This window comes from Pistacia vera, unplaced genomic scaffold, assembly GCF_008641045.1.
Source record: "Pistacia vera cultivar Batoury unplaced genomic scaffold, PisVer_v2 Contig445, whole genome shotgun sequence".
NCBI classification, from domain to species: domain Eukaryota; kingdom Viridiplantae; phylum Streptophyta; class Magnoliopsida; order Sapindales; family Anacardiaceae; genus Pistacia; species Pistacia vera.
The window spans coordinates 613660-636466 of record NW_022196274.1 but is presented as its reverse complement, the minus strand read 5'-3'; the positions used below and the strand labels follow the sequence as shown (position 1 = coordinate 636466).

Below are 22807 nucleotides of genomic sequence, written 5' to 3'. Positions count from 1 at the left end.
TTAAAACAAATTCACCGATAAGTTTGAGTAAAGCGACAAATATAACTAGAGGATTTGGAAAGTGATAAACCCATCTGGTCTTTTATTTGTCATTTTTGGGAATCCTCTGGGTGTCCCTTTACTGAAACCGGTTGAAAATGTGGTTAATTTCCCCCTTGAGTTAAATTTTAACCAATCTAAAAAGTATTGTTTTGGGTCGAAGTTTAACCAATCTGATCAATTCTGGGTTGATTGAGTATGGACGGCCACCATTAATTAGACTTTCTATCAACTCAAATTTTTAGGCGACGATGGTGACAGTAAAGAGGGTGATTGAACTAGATGCAAAAGTGGACAGAGATTTCATCTTTAATAAATAAAAAAAAGAAGCGATAAAGAGATGTTGACATAAATCAAATCTGAATGCGAACCAAATTATACAATACATGTGGAGACAAGGAATAGTGGATTGATTGGGTTCCTTGGAATATTTTGCTTTTCTTTTTCGGTATTTGAGACGTGTGAACTTAGACCAACCGTTCAATTGACTTATCATAATGATACATCCAATCAAGACTAAATATTTTTTTGTCTTCTAACTCAAATACGTGGTTTATCTTTATCTTCCTTGTTATGCTTATGCATACAATTTTTCCTCTATAATTAAGTTGATAGTAATGTGAATTTTTTTTTTTTTAATGACCGAGGAGTGTTTGGACCAATTTACATACACTTTAATTAATCTCTCAATACCCTAAAACTATCGACCGAGTAATAAACTCTAATGGTCATCTCTATTAGCAATCGTGGAGACTCGAACTCAGGAGATATGTTAGATCTTTATCTTGCTCTTTTACTATCAACAAGATTCAAATTTGGAAGACCATATTAGATCATCCTTTGCTCTTTTACCATCATGCTACCAAGTAATGGTTATAGTGATGTGATATTGCCGAAGGAAAATACTATATCCACAACATCTTCTTACAAACTTCTTCTCACAACCTTAACGTGACAACTTATAATTGGTCAACTCACAATGAGTTTTATCTAATAAATTACGACTAACCAATTATAAGCTATCGCGTCAAAGTTGTGAGAATAAATTATGAGTAAGCTGCTGCGTCAAAGTTGTGAGAATAAATTACGGGTGTAATATTACTCGTCGCCAAATCATTCACCATCTTATTGTAGTTTCATTATTTTCTTTTTCTTTTTCATTTGAATTACACATGGAGGCATGGAATGCGTTGACGTATACACATATACCCAACGCACAGGCTGCGTCAGAAAAGATTTTTACATGATAATAGATAAATTAAATCCCCAAAAAGTCTTTGTTCCATAAAAAAAAAAAATAACTCCAATTCGAAATGAAGGATTATACACAAGAAGGTGGGGAATGTCGGCCATAAGAAGCTCCGTTGACATTAGAGCACTCTGAAATTGTAACATCATCGACGCCATTGTAGGATAAATTGATATCAGTCAGAGCTACATTCTTGCATGGAGAACTCTTGCTGCATTCAAATTTTACAGCAACTTTTGTGCTCGAAACTCCCCATATGTTTTTGTATGTTATGTCTTTTATTTGGACATGCGAGGGGACCTGTGTAAACCAAACAAGTCACAAATAATTCAACTTCATCTTTAACTGACTTGCAACTATGGTGTAACTAAAGGGAAGATAGTTAGTAGCATTAAAGTAGTATCAATTTGATGCAACAATGGACTGTTTTAGGGTACATTTTGTACGGTTTATGTGAATAAAGCTTATGGAAGTAGAGTTTATTAGAGTAAAGCTTTTACGAAAAATGTATTAATTGTTTGGTTTGAAAAATGTATAGTAGTTTTAGTCTTAAATTACCCAAAAAAAGCTTTAATATACGACAAATATAAAATCAAAGTCATAAAATAGTATAACTCTTTCTACGTATGATAGTGATATTATATAAAGTTTTTGTATCTTATGATTGAATGAATGAACTTGTAGTTTATTATTTATAACAAGAACAAGATAGTTTATCATAAATACCTGTAGACAATTAGGTTCTGGGCAATACTGTTGATCAATGATGATAGGATTCTCGACATTATTCATGAAAATGTTTTCAAAGGTAAAACCTGCAGCAATACTGGCAAAAGAAGAACCCCATGTTTTGATCCTTACACCATTTCTCGTGCGACTAAATGTGCAGTTCTTCACAGTCAGTCCATAAACATTCTCCTCATTCGGATACTTTCCGAGACTCCCGACGCTGATTCCATGGCCAGGGCCGCAAAACACATCACAAATGTCGATGTAGGAGCTTCCAGAGAGAATGGAAACACAGTCGTCACCCGTGCCAATCTGAGTACGAGAAATTTTGATTCTGTTTGAGCTTCCGATTTTGATTCCATCGGTGTTGGGGCTGTCGCCGGGGGCTGATATTACGACGTTGCTTATGTTGATGTTGCTACATCCGAACATCAGGAAATGGTTGGTTTTGCTATCGAGTGATGTTATGTCATTCACCTTTGAATTGGTGATGAACTCGAATCTTATTGACTGAAACAAGAAACCATAATATACCACAATTAAGTTTTAATTTGATAACTTATATTACTGCAAATATATTTGACTTAATTCAATGAGAAAATTAAATGTAAAATGGAAGCCATTCCTTGTCTAACATATTTAAAGAATTTCAAGTTATAATTTGGGGATCTTTCATACAAAGTTTGAAAGTTCTTATTTAAAGTAATAAACACTTTCGAAATTTTCTTAGGTTGTTTAGTTACGTTTTAAAATAGGTTATAGAATTTATACAAGAGAAGGTCCTCCTACAAACTGTTTTGAGTTTATTTAAAGCATTGAAACTTAAATTATATATTAAAACCCTCTTTATAATTTTCTAATCAAACAACTAAATTCAATGAGAAAATTTAATGAAGCATGAACTTACAACTGGAAATTCTCCGCAGTTGGAGCTGCCCTCGCGGCATGAATTTCTCGTCCAAGCAGAGGATCCTTGGCCGTCTAATATGCCGCCTCCGGTGACCACCAACCGATTAGCATGTCTAGAAGTTATCCATCGATCACTTTCCATAAATCTCAGATTATTAAGAGACTTCAACGTCCCTTTAATTAAAAACTGGATTGCGTTCTTGCATGGACCAGTAAGTGTCACTGAGTTTAAGTAAAATGTTCCAATTGGTACATAAACCCTAGCCTTCCCCTCTTGCCATTTACATGCATCGTCCCATGCTTCCCGAAATGCCTATAAAAAAAATACAAATAAGTTCAAAGAGTGTCATTACACAAATGTCGGTGTCAAAATAAACCACCACTCCCGGCGCAATATGATGTCGAAAAAGATGCTTTTTCTTTTCCGGCGCAAAGAGTAATCGAGATATACTTTTTAGCTTTCTGCAATGCAATATAAAAGATCGTTACTTTAAAGTAGACAGGAGATGAATGAATTACCTTTGTGTTGTCTGTTCGGCCATCAGCAACTGCACCGTATTTTCTTACGTCAAAAATCTTGATGCGGCGCTCCTCTTGAGCATTTGTGGCTCGTGCAAACAAGAAAATGAGAAAGAAAACACTAGAGAAACCCCGTGTCAAACCCATATGTTATGTAAATCCACAATCAATTCTCACCTAATCACATGCACAAATAACACACATAACACACACACTACAAAATCAACAATCAACCAACTCAAGAACACCTAATATACCGTGGTTCACCTTTCTACAAAAAAAGAAAGATTACATTCACATTGAGCTCCAGGAATTTTTGGGGTTCACTGCACTAGGAATAATCGTTATTACAGATTACAGGAAAAACTCTCACTGATTTACCCAAAGATCAATCAAGAACTCACTCACACAAACCTGACAAAAATCCCTAGAGATGACCTGACCCAGTCTCTCTAAACCTGAAGGAACAACCTGCCCTCACCCAGGATTACACAGATTTACAAATCAAAACAAGATTGAAACAAACTCTAAAAACAAAGGGGCAAAAATCAGATCTGTCGTGCAAGAGAAGGAGCAATAGAAAAAAATCAGTTATGTGTAAAAAACTCACGTTTTATAGTCTGACCTTGTGTGCTAATTCTGGCCCTTGGATCTGATTGATTTCAGTGGCTGAGATCTGCTCTTAATCTTAAGTGAAACTGCAGCGTTTTGCTTAATAAAATTCTACAGAAACGTTGCGTTTTGAGCTTCAGATATTAACAATTCTCCACCTTGAAGCTTAAAACTTCTACAAACCAAATTTCCTAAGTGCAGCTCACCATCCTAAACTCCCTTCATAGCTCAGTTGCTACCTGTTACTTGACAAACAATAGGTTCAAGCAATGCTTGAACTTGGCAGCAATGACAATCTTGGTACCCATATCAGTAGGATTATCTTCAGTTGGGACTTTCTTCAAGATGATCAATCCTTGGGCAACAAGATCTCTGACAAAATGAAATCTGACATCCACATGTTTGGTCCTATCATGATAGACAAGATTCTTGCTCAGGTGAATGGCGCTTTGGCTGTCTGAATAAATTGTGGCTACTCCATCAATCAAATTCACTTCAATTAGTATTCCTTAGAGCCACAGTGCTTCCTTGAATACATCAGCAATAGCCACATACTCTGCCTCAGTTGAGGAGAGTGCCACAATAGGCTGGAGTTGAGATTTCCAGCTCACACAGTTTCCTCCCAATGTGAAGACATAAGCAGTGGTTGATTTTCTTGTGTCTTTATCCCCTGCAAAATCAGAATCTACAAAGCCCACAAGATCAAGTGAATTATACCTTTTACAATATTCCAAACCAATATGTGAAGTGCCATTAATATACCTCAGAACCCATTTAAGGGCTGACCAGTGTTCTGACCTAGGATTTGACATAAAACGACTTAGTAATGACATAGAAAATGAAAGGTCAGGTCTGGTGCTAATCATGGCATACATAATTGACCCTATTACATTTGCATAAGGGACTTGTTCCATCTTTACTAACTCAGAATCTGTTTTGGGACATTGGTGTTTACTAAGTGTGAAATGACTTGCTAAAGACATAGATACAACCTTTGATTCAGCCATATTAAATTTAGAAACTAATTTTTTCAAGTGAGAGCTTTGAGTTAATCTTAATTCATGGCAGTTTCTATTCCTATGTATTACCATTCCTAATATCCTTTTAGCACATCCTAAGTCTTTCATATCAAACTCAGCCTTAAGTTTACTCTTTAGCCCATCTATCCTAAATTTAGATTTGCTAATCAAGAGCATGTCATCCACATATAAGAGTAAATACAAAGGCATATCATTATCCAAAACAAAATAAAAGCAACTATCGTATTTGCTCCTATTAAACCCAATGCTTAAAATAAAAGAATCAAACCTCTTGTACCATTGCCCAGGGGACCGTTTCAGTTCATACAATGACTTATGAAGCAAACACACATAATTTGGAAGTCTTTTATCAACAAATCCAACAGGTTATCTCATATATATTTTCTCTTCTAGGTTTCCATGTAGGAAAGTAGTCTTAACATCTAGTTGCTCTAGTTCTAGGTCATAATGTGCAACTACAGCCAACATAATCCTAATTGTTTTATACTTAACTACTGGTGATAAAATTTCATTAAAATCAATGTCTTCCCTTTGTGTGTAACCTTTAGCTACAAGTCTAGCCCTATACCTAGGAGGGTCAGAAGAGTTTATACCTTCTTTTACCTTGAATAGCCATCAACATTCAACTAGTTTCTGATCCTTTGGAGTTGGGACTAAGGACCAGGTTCTGTTGACCTTCAGAGACTGCATTTATTCCTCCATTGCAACCTGCCATTTGTCCTTGTCCTTTGATCTGATTGCTTCTTCATAGCTATCAGGTTTTGATCTTAGTACTTCAGCTCTAGCCACTAGTGTAGTGAAGATCAAATCAGCATAGGAGTATCTTGCTGGAGGTCTGGTCTCTCTACGGGTCCTGTCTCTGGTTAGCTGATACTGTGCCAGGGACTCTTCTTGGGTTGGTTCTAAGATCTCAGCTGGTTCACCCTCCTGGTCATGATCCAAGGCTGCCATTTCAGTTTCTTCATCTGATTTTTCTTCATCAGGTTGAATACTTGAGGGCTCCACCTCAATTTCTGTCCCTGCATTTGGTTCTTGACTCATAAGATCAATGCTAGAGGTACCTGCATCATGGTTAGTAGTTTTGCAAGAAAAAATATCTTCATTAAAAATAACATCTCTACTGATTATTACTTTAACCCTTGGTGATGTTCTTTCCCATAATCTAAACCCCTTAGTGCCTTCTTGATAACCAAGGAAAACACACTTTAGTGACTTAGGTTCAAGCTTCCCTTCATTTGTGTGTGCATAGGCTGCACACCCAAAGACCCTAAGGTGGTCTAGGTTTGGCTTTCTTTTGGACCATCTCTCCTCGGGATAGGTGAAACCTATGGCACTAGGAGGGCTTCTATTGACTAAATATGCAACAGTATTAAGGGCTTCTCCCCAAAAGGTCTTGGGTAATCCTGATGTGAACAGTAAGCATCTCACCTTTTCTAGCAAAGTCCTATTCATTCTATCAGCTACTCCATTTTGCTGAGGAGTTCCCCTGACTATTCTCTGTCTCAAAATACCTTGATCACTACAGTATTTATCAAACTCTGAATTGAAAAACTCTAACCCATTATCCGTCCTAAGGGCTTTAACCTTTCTGTCCACCTGATTTTCTACAAGTGTTTGCCAATTCTTGAACCTATCTAAAGCCTCATTTTTAGATCTAAGCAGAAAAACCCAAACTTTCTTACTGTAGTCATCCATTATCGACAGGAAATAGCTGCTGCCCCCATGAGTTTCTATCTTTTCTGGCCCCCAAAGATCAGCATGTAAGTATTCTAAACAGTTAGTGGCCTGGTGTGTCCCCTTATGAAAACTTAGCCTATGTTGCTTCCCCATTATACATGTTTCACAAAACTTCAGATCACTAATGACATCCTTGCCAAACAACCCCTGTTTACTTAGAGTATCTAGGCCTTTTTGGCTCATATGCCCTAAACTCAAATGCCATTTTTCAGTGTCTGTCAGATTTGTAGTAAGCAAACAATCGGAACAGTAACCTCCACTCAAGATGTACAACCCATTCCTCTTTACCCCCATCAGCCACTCCTTCACTAAAACTCCTCAAGCACTCAAAACCCTCATTACTCCTCCCTTCCCTACACATACCATCTAACAAAGTTTTATACGTTAACAAATCCGGCCCCATACGGTTCCCAACTATCAAACATAACCTCAATTGCATCCTCAAATCTCTCTCAATTGCAAGACTACAATCAATCAAATCAACAATCATAATACTACTCGACCACGCACCACCCCTTCTCCTTCATTTCCTTATAAAACCCTAAACCCTGCCCCACCCTCCCCTTTTCACTCACCCCTTCACATATAACCCATACGTCTATGCATTGGGCTCACATCCGTACAACCCCATCTCCCGAAAAACCCTTATAGCTTCATCCACCTGAAGACCTTAGATCAGCCTTAATGATCAGATTCAACGCGAACGTGTCAGGTATAACTCCTAATGATTTCATTTGCTTCGTTAAAGACCTAACCCCATGCAAATAAACATAACAAACATTCAACTTATTGAACCTCCTAAGCAATGATTCAACAACAAGTAAACGTCTCAAGCGTGGCTTACAATTCTCTGATTTCAGCATTTTCTTGTACACATCAAGGCGCGATTAAATAACAGGTTGCGACCGCAACAGAATTTAATGATGCAATTATATAAAGGAATAGACATTTGACAGTTACCACAATGACTTCTTCGATTAGGGTTTCGGTACACGGTATCGCTTTCCGGAGATTAAAAGCTTGATCATTGTGTGGTAGGTCTCGTAGTTGTGTCTGTATCCGTGTTGCTGGGCCGTCCATCGGAAGATGTCGAGGGCGAGATCGGGGTCTGATTGGGCTCGCAAGGCATAGACGACGTCGGATGGGGTGAGCCGGTTTGAGGTGTTGGATCCAGGTTTCGAATTGTTTTTCAAGGGAGTTCGGGTTCGGGTAGGATTAACTGGTTGAGTGAGGAAGAGAAGGAGCGATGGTGATAGAGTGACCGATGAGTTGAGGGAAGTAGAGGTACGTGGAGAGAGGAGAAATTTGGAGTGTTTGAGAGCAGAGTTAGAAGGCGACGGAAGGTCAGGGACATTATTACAGACTGAATATGGGAAAAGAGAGGTAGCATAATGAGCTTAGACACTACCGACGACGGCGAGAGATTTCTATGCTGGGCTTTTACCGCCTCGGCCCAATAGTATGCCCATTAAAATGGGCTGCTGACAATACCCAACGTAGGTAGGTTTGGGTTAGTTCAGTTGAGGCCGTATAGTGATACTCATTTTCGATTGAAATTCAAGTTTAATGAAGAAGATTTATCGAGAATCTTGACGTCTTTTTCTGTGGTTTTTTGCGTTTGGGGCTTGTAGGTCATGATTGTGACGCATAGCATGAAAGAATGGCAATTGGCATCATGACATATTAGTTTTCTTGGCGGATAATGACTGTATGTGAAGATTCCATTTCATAAGAGTTATGTAAGGTACCGCCAAACTTGGAAATAGGACTTAGCGTTCCGAGAATATTATATATCACATCGATAATAAATAAATAAAAAACGGATATATTGTTCAAAGTTAAGGGTCACACATTGTTAAAATACTCAAGAGTAGTATTGATCTCCACTATGAGTATGAGTTGTAATGTTATGGTCCATAAATGGGAATATATAATCTAAACGCCTCATCCTTTTTGTCTCCTATTTGAAATAATAATAGAGTTAAGGACATGTTACCACCCAACAAATGCCCATTGAAATTTTCCCACCATCAAACTTTTAAAACACTCTTTTACTACTCAAATATTAGGCTATCCTCTGATTGAGGTGGGAACCAAAATAATTTACTAAACCCCTTTCTTTTTTCTTCTCTTTTCAACCTTTTCCATTGTCGGCATTGGAGAGTGTCGATGACCAAAAATTAACAACAAACATTCTTCATTTATTTCAACCCAACAAACACAAACATTTGAAACAAATCAATTAAAACTCAAAAAACCCTAAGGAGGAAGCTTCAATCGCTGACAATTGGTAGCAAACAGGATTGGGAATGTTCGAGCTTTTGGAGAGGAAGATTCAGGAGTCGATTATTGGTGGCAGGGACACATTTTCGCACAAAAAAACAATCGAAAATCTTACTTGAAGAGTCGATCATGCAAATGGAGTGGTGGTGGAAAATGGTGAGTGATGACGACAAATGGAGGCTTGAGCTTTGTAGAGAGTGATGTGGATTCTTTAGGTGGTGTCGAAGCGATTTTGAACGCTGAATAGGTCGAAAAATGGCAAAACCCTCCTAATCTGACGTTGCTAACTCATGCCATCTTCTGCTAACGTGCACCGTTCTTCTTCTCCGACAACCACTGTTTGGTGACCATTATGCCCTCATTAATTATGGACTTTTGACCATTTTACCCTTTCTGACAACAAAATTACTAATAAAATTATGTTTAGGGTACTGAAATGGTATTTAAAATGTGGTGTGTATGAATTTGTCGATGGGCTATTTTTTTGGGTGGGAACATGTCGATAACTCATAATAATATGATGATCGTATTGTCAAATTTAATAACTTTAAATTATATGTCTAATTACCAAACTAGAAGCATGTGTTGATGAAGAATAAACTGACATTATCTGCTCAGCAAGTTCGCAAGTTTTAAAATTTGTTGGGTATGCGCTTGCAAATCATTTTGACTGCACCAATTCGATGATAGAATTTGAAGTAGATCTGACTCCTCACTCAATAGACCTTGTTGAATGGAGGATTACGCCCTCTTATAACCCAATAGGTTTGAGCATGTCTAGTCATGTGAGACTCTAACACTCCCTCTCACGGTCAAACCCATATGTGGGTCATGCTTGTTAATGGGGTAGTTGTTGGCTCTAATTCCTCATCCGCTGGTCAAACACTCGACCAACTAACTGGGCTATGATTTATGATATAATTTGAGGGCGGTCAGACTCCTCACCCAATAGGCTTTGTTGAATGGAAGGATTATCCCCTCTTATAATCTAATAGGTTTGAGCGTACCTAATCGATGTGAGCACTCCAACATCCAGATTTTTAGACGCTAATAAGTTTTTGCAAATTGAATTTCATTATTTCTACCAAAATATGATATTCTTAAAAAGCATTGATATAGCAGCTTTCTTGCTTTTCTCAATCTTTTTTTTTTTTTTTTTTTTTTGGTGTTATTAAGCAAATTCACATATTCAATTAATCCAGCTTACTTTACTTTTGATTTCTCATTCTTTTCAATGGGTCGTGTTACATGTAAGGGTTTATTTTTCTCTTGATTCTGATAATTCTGTTAATAAATTCAAATATTAATATTCCATCAATTTAAATATCAAATATGCCTTTCTACCAAATACGCCAATATCCTTCCAACAATTGGATCACGTTGAAATGGTGGCACACGTGCCTTATTATTTCTTAGCCAAAAAGTTACAGCCATCAGTTTCCATTAATTGGATCACGTGTTCAAGCATTCAACTTGGTTATTACCACTTTCATTTTTAGTCTCTTTCATATTCATATTGGGAGCATAGATTTGTTTTGTTATTTTGTTAGATGTCTTACAAAAATTTATGGATACATGATATCACACCATAACTACTAACATTAATAAAATAATTTCTCAAAAATAATAACACTAATAATAAAGAAAATGCTAATTTCCCTCTCATAATTTCTTAACTTTAACTTTTTTTAATATATGCAAACTCAACAAATATCAAAATTGAAATTGATAGTTTTAATAGCTGAAATTCTAAGTATATATAGTTAGATGGAATTTTATCATGTGTTAGTCATTGACCATGCATGTTGCCAAAACACGTAAATCAAACTTCTTAGAAAAGGCATTAATAAATAACATTTAAAAGTTAAAGTATATGCTGTAAGATGTATATGGTCAATAAATAATATTCTCTTTTATGAATTTACAAAAACAAACTTATTTAGATTCATGAATAAGACCATTAGTCAAAATATCATTTTATTTGATGCAATTTTTTATTTTTTTTTTTAATCTTATGACCATTATTAGTCAAAATTCTTACATTCAATTATATATGCAAATAAAAAAATAATAAATAAAGACAATGGCTTCAAGATAATTTGACATTTTACTTCAAAAAAAATAAATAAATAAAAAACATAACTCTTCGGAAAAAGATCCAACGCCCATTTATTTATTGATTAAGATAAATCTATTACATGGGACTCTTTTCAAATTGGTCTATGTTACATGTAAGGTTTTATTTTTCTCATAATTATTGATTATCATAAATCTTGTCATGTTGATGTCAGAAATTCATCGATTCATCATTTATGATCCTAATAAATTCAACAATAATGTTACGTCTACGATTAATTGGCAATTTCAACTTATTTGATACGTTGAGATTATGAAAAAAGTTTGTGAGATTGATTATAGATGTAACATTATTCTAAATTCAAATAAATTTCCAACAATTTAAAGTTTGAATATAGTCATTCTACCGATACCAGATATCCTTCCAATAATTGGGATCACATTGAAATGGTGATAGACATAGTGCCTTATTATTCTTAGCCAAAAAGTTACAGCCATCAGTTTCCTTAATTGGTATCACTGTTCAAGCATTCAACTTGGTTATTACTACTTCATTTTTAGTCTCTTTCATATTCATATTGGGAACATCATCGTTTTTGTGAAATGGAAGATACAACAGCGTGATTTGTGAAATGTGAATGACCCTAATCCCACCACGCAACATCAACTAACAGCTTAACCAGTAGCCCCGGAACGGCTAATTGTACTTTTGTGCATCTAGCCTTTTCTTAGCGCAATCTACACTTTTATTTATCCTTCCTGGAAATTATTAAAGCTCATCTCTCTAAATCCAATAAGAATACGACATTGTAAAGAATACAACTTAGGATAAATACTGAAATTTGTGTAACACATATTTTCTTAGAACAGATTCATCTTCCTCACTTGGGTAATAAGAATTTAAATAACGTTTGTTTATCAAATATAACGATAGATGAATAGCAGAGAAACACCAGTTTTCTATTCTAACCAATTGAATTAAACCTTAACTTTAATAAAAGATAAATTGAATTTTGGTGTGTTTGAATAAGAGAAAAGACACTTTCTTATACTATTCAAAGTGGGACAAACATTAAATGTCACCATTATTTTCAATCTTTTCATTTCCAACTTTAAAACCTCCTTCATTAATCTATTAACATTTCATCTTTCAACTCCTAATTTACATTACCATTTTCATTCCATTTATTTTATTGCATTCATTAAAATATTCCAACAAATATATGGTTATGTAAATTCCTCAACCAATTTACTGCTAATCACATGCACAACCCACAAATAACACACACAACAGAAACAAATCAAACCAATCACAAGACACCTAATATACCGTGGTTCACCTTTCACAAGGAAAGATTACATCCACGTTGAGCTCCAAGAATTTTTGGAGCTCACTGCCTAGGAATCACTGTTATTCAGATTACAAAAACACTCTCCAAGATTCACCCAACTATCAATCTTAACCCGCTCACTCAAATCTGAAAACTATAGAGAATACCTGATCCAGCTTCTCTAAACCTGAGAAAACACACTTCTCACCCAAGATTATACAGATTTCACAACCCAAAAGATTGACAACAAACTACCAAAGCTGCGAGCAAAAACTGATCTGTCGTGAACACAAAGAGGAAGCAATTTTTTCAGTTTTGCGCACAGACTCTACTTTATATAGTTTGACTTCAGAGCTAACCTGGCCGTTGGATCTTCTTTATTTCAGGGCTGAGATCTTTTTCCCATTTGTAGGAAACGACAGTGTTTTGATAATGATTCTACAGAACTGTAAAAAACGGGCTTTGCGCTTCAAATATACAAACTCTCCACCTTGAAGCTCAAACTTTACAACCAATTTCCTAAGTGCAGCTAACCTCCTCAACTCTCTTCATAGCTTGTTGCTGCTCGACTTGACAAACATAGGTTCAAGCATGCTTAACTTGGACAGTGACAATCTTGGTACCCATATCAGAGGATTATCTTCAGTTGGGACTTTCTTCAAGATGATCAATCCTTGGCAACAGATCTCTGACAAAGAGAATCTGACATCCACTGTTTGGTCCTTCATGTAGACAGATTCTTGCTCAGGTGAATGGCGCTTTGGCTGTGAATAAATTGTGCTACTCCATCATCAAATTCACTTCAATTAGTATTCCTGGAGCCACAGTGCTCCTTGAATATACATCAACTCCACATACTCTGCCTCAGTTGAAAACAAAAAAACTGTATTTAAATTTTATATAAATGAACCCTTATTTATTCTTTACATGTTAACATTGAGTTTCTTTAACATGTGCCCTACAAATGGATCAATTTTTTATCATATCAGTAGATTATTTTTTTTTTTTTCCATTTTGTAAATAAAATGCATCAAAATATAAAAAATTGCTTGTTTTTTATTTTAATGTATACTGATATAATTTAAGACAATACTGTTAACATTCTGATCATTCTAATTATATAGGATATAAAATAGTACTAAAATAACAGGAGATTGGTATCATTTGGTTAAATATGGGGAAAGATCTACCTAGCGGTTTATTAGTCAGGCAACGTACAGAGATGACCATGTATCATATTTCTCTATCGATTTGAATTTGTCATTTATACCACCGGAATATGAACAAATAAATTTGGACCATTTTTCCAATTACTACTAAGGATTCAAGGAATTTTAATATGGGCTCATAAACTTGTTCGAAGAGTACAAAGATTTTATAAGTATAATAATACTCGAAACAAATTTTATAAGATGCTTTATATAGATGTCCATTCCAATTTTCCAATATTGTTTTGGTTCTTATTCTCTTCAAAAATTTCTAAATTTTTCCATTGCTTTCTTTTTTGTTCTTCTTCTCACAAAAATTTAAAATGCTTAAAGATAGATCTTGCTATTCTTGCCAAAATGGCAGGCAAGGAAGAGAAAAAGAGCCTAGTGGTAAAGGAAGTCACGTGGGCAGCGTGCATGAGACAGAAGGTTTCGAACTTTCGATTCAAGATGATACGAGATGCTTGTATTAATTTGTCTTACAGATTTATATAGAAAGAGGAATAAAGGAAGGAAAAATAAGAAGCAAGTCATCGGGAAAATCAAGTTGAAGATGGAGGGAATTGGAAAGATTGTAGTTGATAGATGGTGGAGAGCGAGCAAGAACCAAAATCATCATATAAGGCTACTAGTAACCAAAGCACCCAACCGAGCAGCTGTACACTTCCCGTCACCGAAACAATCAACGTACGTTTCATTTGATTTAGCTTTACCAATATTTGATATTATTTTCAAAATGGAGTTTTTGTTTTATATGGCTTTCTGTTTGCAGAAAGAAGAAGCTGAAAAGGAGATCGATAAAGAGAGAGAAAAAAAAATTAACAAGCGGCAAGAAGCGGAGCAGACACTGGACTCTCATATCAACCACTCCGATCTGATCTCTAATGACAAAGCTACCTAGCTTTCGTAAAGATATATTTAATGTTTCTGCCTTGTATAGTTGGGTTGGACCATACAAGTAGTAGAATTTCTTGATTATACATTATGTGGTGCAAACTGCAAATGTTAAAGTTAGCATATAGTCTATAAAATCCAATGTGAATTTAATAAAATTATAAATGTAACTAAGAATTCTCTCTGTTAACCCATTCAAAGGTTAGTATTGTCTTCAATCTCGAAACAGATAGATTGTACAGCCTTTATAAATATCCCACATTCCCACCAGGCCACCACAATGCAAAACTGATAACACCATAGCAGCTTTCAGCTTTAGTGCAGAATAAATAAATATAAATTTCATTGATTTTAATATTTGGACTCTTTTTTCGAGAATTCTTATAATAACTATAAATGATATACGAAGATAATCACATATTCTTCTTTAAGAATTCATGACTTTCCATAAATCTTGATATTTATTGGCTTAAAAATGTATAAAAGGCTTGTGTCCATCAAGGTTCAAGCTTCTAAAAGACTAAAAGTCAGACCATATTCTGTAAGTTTGAGTTATTATTCTTGTGAGAAAATAACTTTTCATAAGATAAAAATCTATAAATGTTAAAAGGTACAATCTAATTCACGGTTTGGATGCTCCCAACATATAGCATCAATAAATAAGATACTATATACTACAAGTTAAGAACATTCTCCCGGCTTTCAACTTTTGCAGCAGCAGCAGCAGCTCAAACGCCTAATATGGCACAAAATCTTCTACAGCCTGTTCCCGTTCAGCTGATATCATACACGTCTTCGCTTCAGAGATGAGAGGGAGCTTCCAAAACAATGCAGATCCCTTCCATCTCCATTTTATAATGCCCCATAAGAAAGCGAAATGGCATGAAATGGTTCAAAGAACTTTGCCTCTTTAAAGAGTTGTACCATATGTCTCAAATTATGAGCTTTCAACAAATAGCGATCAGTTCACCATCCATAGGAACTGGTAATTGAACAAATATCATTTCCACTGATAGCATATTCATTTATATGTAAGAAAGACAAATAAAGGTGAATTTCTCTAGAGAATATCTGGTTAGGATCATGACACCATATCCAATCTTATATCCAGAATTTGGAAGTCACTACAAAATCACTCAAATGGGAGATATTATCTCATTTAATAGCTTTGAAATATTTGCTTTCTCTTGAAGTTCTTATAACAGAAAACAGCTATCCCTGACGAAGAAAATGCAATCCATTCAACAAAATCTTGTAATTCTTGTCACCCATAAGCACATCCCTTCTACGAAACTCCTCAAGCAACTCAAAACCCTCATTACTCCTCCCTTCCCTACACATACCATCTAACAAAGTTTTATACGTTAACAAATCCGGCCCCATACGGTTCCCCAACATATCAAACATAACCTCAATTGCATCCTCAAATCTCCTCTCAATTGCAAGACTACAAATCAAAATCATATAACAAGTACCACTTGCCACCAACCCCTTCTCCTTCATTTCCTTATAAAACCCTAAACCCTGCCCCACCCTCCCCTTTTCACTCAACCCCTTCACAACATACCCATACGTATATGCATTGGGCTCACATCCGTACAACCCCATCTCCCGAAAAACCCTTATAGCTTCATCCACCTGAAGACACTTAGCATAAGCCTTAATGATCAGATTCAACGCGAACGTGTCAGGTACAACTCCTAATGATTTCATTTGCTTCGTTAAAGACCTAACCCCATGCAAATAAACATAACAAACATTCAACTTATTGAACCTCCTAAGCAATGAATTCAACAACAAAGTATACGTCTCAAGCGTGGGCTTACAATTCTCTGATTTCAGCATTTTCTTGTACACATCAAAGGCGCGATTAAATAACAGGTTGCGACCGCAACAGAATTTAATGATGCAATTATATAAAGGAATAGACATTTGACAGTTACCAGCAATGACTTCTTCGATTAGGGTTTCGGTTACACGGTATCGCTTTCCGGAGATTAAAAGCTTGATCATTGTGTGGTAGGTCTCGTAGTTGTGTCTGTATCCGTGTTGCTGGGCCGTCCATCGGAAGATGTCGAGGGCGAGATCGGGGTCTGATTGGGCTCGCAAGGCATAGACGACGTCGGATGGGGTGAAGCCGGGTTTGAGGTGTTGGATCCAGGTTTCGAATTGTTTTTCAAGGGGAGTTCGGGTTCGGGTAGGATTAACTGGGTTGAGTGAGGAAGAGAAGGAGCGATGGTGATAGAGTGACCGATGAGTTGAGGGAAGTAGAGGTACGTGGAGAGAGGAGAGAAATTTGGAGTGTTTGAGAGCAGAGTTAAGAAGGCGACGGAAGGTCAGGGACATTATTACAGACTGAATATGGGAAAAGAAGAGGGTAGCATAATGAGCTTAGACACTACCGACGACGGCGAGAGATTTCTATGCTGGGCTTTTACCGCCTCGGCCCAATAGTATGCCCATTAAAATGGGCTGCTGACAATACCCAGACGTAGGTAGAGTTTGGGTTAGTTCAGTTGAGGCCGTATAGTGATACTCATTTTCGATTGAAATTCAAGTTTAATGAAGAAGATTTATCGAGAATCTTGACGTCTTTTTCTTGTGGGTTTTGCGTTTGGGGCTTGTAGGTCATGATTGTGACGCATAAGCATGAAAGAATGGCAATTGGCATCATGACATATTAGTTTTCTTGGCGGATAATGACTGTATGTGAAGATTCCATTTCATAAGAGTTAATGTAAGGTACCGCCAAACTTGGAAATAGGACTTAGCGTTCCGAGAATAATTATATATCACATCGATAATAAATAAATAGAAAACGGATATATTGTTCAAAGTTAAGGGTCACACATTGTTAAAATACTCAAGAGTAGTATTGAATCTCCAGCTATGAGTATGAGTTGTAATGTTATGGTCCATAAGATGGGAATATATAATCTAACGCCTCATCCTTTTTGTCTCCTAGTTGAAATAATAATAGAGTTAAGGACATGTTACCACCCAACAAATGCCCATTGAAATTTTCCCACCATCAAACTTTTAAAACACTCTTTTACTACTCAAATATTAGGCTATCCTCTGATTGAGGTGGGAAACAAAATAATTTACTAAAAACCCCTTTCTTTTTTCTTCTCTTTTCAACCTTTTCCATTGTCGGCATTGGAGAGTGTCGATGACCAGAAAATTAACAAACAAACATTCTTCAATTTTATTTCAACCCAACAAACACAAACATTGTATGAATCAAATCCAATTAAAACTCAAAAAACCCTAAGGTGAGGAAGCTTCAATCGCTGACAATTGGTGAGCAAACAGGATTGGGAATGTTCGAGCTTTTGGAGAGGAAGATTCAAGGAGTCGATTAGTGGTGGCAGGGACACGATTTTCGACACAAAAAACAATCGAAAATCTTACTTGAAGAGTCGATCATGCAAATGGAGGTGGTGGTGGAAAATGGTGAGTGATGACGACAAATGGAGGCTTGAGCTTTGTAGAGGAGGTGATGTGGATTCTTTAGGTGGTGTCGGAAGCGATTTTGAACGCTGGAATAGGTCGAAAAATGGCAAAAACCCTCCTAATCTGACGTTGCTAACTCATGCCATCTTCTGCTAACGTGCACCGTTCTTCTTCTCCGACAACCACTGTTTGGTGACCATTATGCCCTCATTAATTATGGACTTTTGACCATTTTACCCTTTCTGACAACAAAAATTACTAATAAAATTATGTTTAGGGTACTGAAATGGTATTTAAAATGTGGGTGGGTATGAATTTGTCGATGGGCTATTTTTTTGGGTGGGAACATGTCGATAACTCATAATAATATGATGATCGTATTGTCAGAATTTAATAACTTTAAATTATATGTCTAATTACCAAACTAGAAGCATATGTGTTGATGAAGAATAAACTGACATTATCTGCTCAGCAAGTTCGCAAGTTTTAAAATTTGTTGGGTATGCGCTTGCAAATCATTTTGACTGCACCAATTCGATGATAGAATTTGAAGTAGATCTGACTCCTCACTCAATAAGACCTTGTTGAATGGAAGGATTACGCCCTCTTATAACCCAATAGGTTTGAGCATGTCTAGTCGATGTGAGACTCTAACACTCCCTCTCACGGTCAAACCCATATGTTGGGTCATGCTTGTTAATGGAGGTAGTTGTTGGCTCTAATTCCTCATCCGCTGGTCAAACACTCTGACCAACTAAACTTGGGCTATGATATTATGATATAATTTGAGGCGGGTCAGACTCCTCACCCAATAAGGCTTTGTTGAATGGAAGGATTATCCCCTCTTATAATCTAATAGGTTTGAGCGTACCTAATCGATGTGAGACTCCAACATCCAAGAGTTTTAGACGCTAATAAGTTTTTGCAAATTGAATTTCATTAATTTCTACCAAAAATATGATATTCTTAAAAAGCATTGAGATAGGCAGCTTTCTTGCTTTTCCAATCTTTTTTTTTTTTTTTTTTTTTTGGTGTTTTTATTAAGCAAATTCACATATATCAATTAATCCAGCATTACTTTACTTTTGATTTCTCATTCTTTTCAATGGGTCGATGTTACATGTAAGGTTTTATTTTCTCTTGATTCTGATAATTCTGTTAATAAATTCAAATATTAATATTCCATCAATTTAAATATCAAATATGGCCTTTCTACCAATAACGCCAATATCCTTCCAACAATTGGGATCACGTTGAAATGGTGATAGAACAGTGCCTTATTATTTCTTAGCCAAAAACAGCCATCAGTTTCCATTAATTGGATCACGTGTTCAAGCATTCAACTTGGTTATTACCACTTCATTTTTAGTCTCTTTCATATTCATATTGGGAGCATAGATTTGTTTTGTTATTTTGTTAGATGTCTTACAAAAAATTTATGATACATGATATCACACCAATACTACTAACATTAATAAATAATTTCTCAAAAATAATAACACTAATAATAAGAAAATGCTAATTTCCCTCTCATAATTTCCTTAACTTTAACTTTTTTAATATATGCACACTCACAAATATCAAAATTGAAATTGATAGTTTTAAAGCTGAAATTCTAAGTATATATAGTTAGATGGTAATTTTATCATGTGTTAGTCATTGACCATGCATGTTGCCAAAACAAGTAAATCAAACTTCTTAGAAAAGGCATTAATAAATAAACATTTAAAAGTTAAAGTATATGCTGTAAGATGTATATGGTCATAAAATAATATTCTCTTTTATGTAATTTAACAAAAACAACTTATTTAGATTCTGAATAAAGACCATTAGTCAAATATCATTTTATTTGATGCAATTTTTTTATTTTTTTTTTAATCTTATGACCATTATTAGTCAAAATTCTTACATTTCAATTATATATGCAAATAAAAAAAATAATAAATAAAGACAATGGCTTCAAGATAATTTGACATTTTACTTCAGAAAAAATAAATAAATAAAAAACAACTCTTTCGGAAAAAGATCCAAACGCCCATTTATTTATTGATTAAGATAAATCTATTACATGGGACAATTCTTTTCAAATTGGTCTATGTTTACATGTAAGGGTTTATTTTTCTCATAATTATTGATTATCATAATCTGTCATGTTGAATGTCAGAATTCATCGATTCATCATTTATGATCCTAATAAATTCAACATAATGTTACGTCTACGATTAAAGTTGGCATTTCAACTTGTTGATACGTTGAGATTATGAAAAAAGTTTGTGAGATTTGATTATAGATGTACATTATTCTAAATTCAAATATTAAAATTCCAACAATTTAAAGTTTGAATATAGCCATTCTACCGATACGCAGATATCCTTCCAAATTGGGATCACATTGAAATGGTGATAGACATAGTGCCTTATTATTTCTTAGCAAAAAGTTACAGCCATCAGTTTCCATTAATTGGATCCATGTTCAAGCATTCAACTTGGTTATTACTACTTCATTTTTAGTCTCTTTCATATTCATATGTGGAACATCATCGTGTTTTGTGAAATGTGAAGATACAACAGCGTGATTTGTGAAATGTGAATGACCCTAATCCCACCACGCAACATCAACTAACAGCTTAACCAGTAAGCCCCGGAACGGCTAATTGTACTTTTGGCATCTAGCCTTTTCTTAGCGCAATCTACACTTTTATTTATCCTTCCTGGAATAATTAAAGCTCATCTCTCTAAATCCAATAAAGAATACACATTGGGATAAGAATACAATCTTAGGATAAATACTGAAATTTGTGTAACACTAATTTTCTTAGAACAGATTCATCTCCTCACTTGGGTACATAAGAATTTAAATAACGTTTGTTTATCAAATATAACATAGTGATACAAGAACACCAGTTTTCTATTCTAACCAATTGAATTAAACCTTAACTTTAATAAAAGATAAATTGAAATTTTGGTGTGTTTGAAATAAGAGAAAAGACACTTTCTTAACTATTCAAAGTGGGACAAAACATTAAATGTCACCATTATTTTCAATCTTTTCATTTTCCAACTTTAAACCTCCTCATTAATCTATTACATTTCATCTTTCAACTCCTTAATTACATTACCATTTTCATTCCATTTATTTTATTGCATTCATTAAAATTCCAACAATAAATGTTATGTAAATTCTCAACCAATTTACTGCTAATCACATGCACAAACCCACAATAACACACACAAAAGAAACAGACAACCAATCACAAGAACCCTAATTTACCGTGGTTCACCTTTCACAATGGAAAGATTACATCCACGTTGAGCTCCAAGAATTTTTGGAGGCTCACTGCACTAGGAATCAACTGTTATTACAGATTACAAAACACTCTCCAAGATTCACCAACTATCAATCTTTAACCCGCTCACTCAAATCTGAAAACATAGAGAATACCTGATCCCTTCTCTAAACCTAAAAACACACTATCTTCACCCTAAGATTACAGATTCTCAACCCAAAAGATTGACAACAAACTAACAAAGCTGCGAGCAAAAACTGATCTGTCGTGAACACAAAGAGGAGCAAAATTTTTTTTCAGTTTTTGCGCACAAGACTCTACCTTTATATAGTTTACTTCAAGAGCTAATCCTGGCCGTTGGATCTTCTTTATTTCAGCGGCTGAGATCTTTTTCCCATTTGTAGTGAAACGACAGTGTTTTGATAAGTGAATTCTACAGAAACTGTAAAAACGAGGCTTTGCGCTTCAAATATTAACAAACCCACCTTGAAGCTCAAAGCTTTTACACTCAGATTTCCTAAGTGCAGCTAACCATCCAACCTCTCTTCATAGCTTGGTTGCTGCTCGTCACTTGACAAACAGTAGGTTCAAGCAGTGCTTGAACTTGGTAGCAGTGACAATCTGGTACCCATATCAGCAGGATTATCTTCAGTTGGGACTTTCTTCAAGATGATCAATCCTTGGGCAACTAGATCTCTGACGAAATGAAATCTGACATCCACATGTTTGGTCCTGTCATGGTAACGATTCTTGCTCAGGTGAATGGCGCTTTGGCTGTCTGAATAAATTGTACTACTCCATCAGTCAAATTCACTTCAGTTAGTATTCCTGGAGCCACAGTGCTTCCTTGAATATATCAGCAACATCCACATACTCTGCCTCAGTTGAGGAGAGTGCCACAATAGGCTGGAGCTGGGATTTCTAGCTCACACAGTTTCCTCCCAATGTGAAGACATAAGCGTGGTTGATTTTCTTGTGTCTTTATCCCCTGCAAAATCAGAATTTACAAAACCCACAAGATCAATGAATTATATCTTTTACAATATTCCAAATCAATATGTGAAGTGCCATTAATATCCCTCATAACCCATTTAAGGGCTGACCAATGTTCTGACCCAGGATTTGACATAAACGACTCAACAATGACATAGAAAGGAAATGTCAGGTTTGGTGCAATCATGGCATACATAATTGACCCTATTACATTTGCATAAGGACTTGTTCCATCTTTATAACTCAGAATCTGTTTTAGGACATTGTGTGTTTACTAAGTTGAATGACTTGCTAAAGGCATAGATACAACCTTGATTCAGCCATATTAAACTTAGAAACTAATTTTTTCAAGTAGGAGCTTTGAGTTAATCTTAATTCATGACAGTCTCTATTCCTATGCATTACCATTCCTAATATCCTTTTAGCACATCCTAAGTCTTTCATGT

The 22807-nt window shown here is 35.5% G+C and overlaps 2 protein-coding genes and 1 pseudogene across 2 annotated transcripts; all 3 read right to left on the bottom strand.

The window, feature by feature from the left end:
• Window positions 1-1360: 1360 nt before the first annotated feature.
• LOC116144439 (exopolygalacturonase-like) lies at window positions 1361-4971 on the bottom strand. Its single transcript, XM_031429888.1, has 7 exons — window positions 4594-4971; window positions 3827-3916; window positions 3703-3716; window positions 3446-3566; window positions 2925-3239; window positions 2015-2527; window positions 1361-1588 (listed from the first exon to the last, which is right to left on the bottom strand). Exons 1-7 carry the CDS (start codon window positions 4969-4971, stop codon window positions 1361-1363), a joined length of 1659 nt encoding a protein of 552 aa, XP_031285748.1.
• A 2071-nt stretch (window positions 4972-7042) lies between these two features.
• Window positions 7043-8040, bottom strand: LOC116144437 (annotated as a pseudogene).
• Window positions 8041-15190: 7150 nt separating this feature from the next.
• Window positions 15191-16667, bottom strand: LOC116144416 (pentatricopeptide repeat-containing protein At3g25210, mitochondrial-like). The gene is made up of 2 exons (XM_031429861.1): window positions 16570-16667; window positions 15191-16355 (listed from the first exon to the last, which is right to left on the bottom strand). Exon 2 carries the CDS (start codon window positions 16337-16339, stop codon window positions 15839-15841), a length of 501 nt encoding a protein of 166 aa, XP_031285721.1. The 5' UTR covers window positions 16340-16355; window positions 16570-16667; the 3' UTR covers window positions 15191-15838.
• Window positions 16668-22807: the final 6140 nt, after the last annotated feature.

Excerpts from the sequence above, each read along its gene's own strand:
- LOC116144439 (XM_031429888.1), bottom strand. The coding sequence starts at position 4,971 with ATGGAACAAGTCCCTTATGCAAATGTAATAGGGTCAATTATGTATGCC. Across the intron at positions 3,917-4,593 it reads AGTATGTGGCTATTGCTGAT|GTTGTTCCTTCAGGTTTAGA; the intron begins GTATTCAAGGAA and ends GGGTGAGGGCAG. Across the intron at positions 1,589-2,014 it reads CAGAACCTAATTGTCTACAG|GTCCCCTCGCATGTCCAAAT; the intron begins GTATTTATGATA and ends TGGTTTACACAG.
- LOC116144416 (XM_031429861.1), bottom strand. The coding sequence starts at position 16,339 with ATGAAATCATTAGGAGTTGTACCTGACACGTTCGCGTTGAATCTGATC.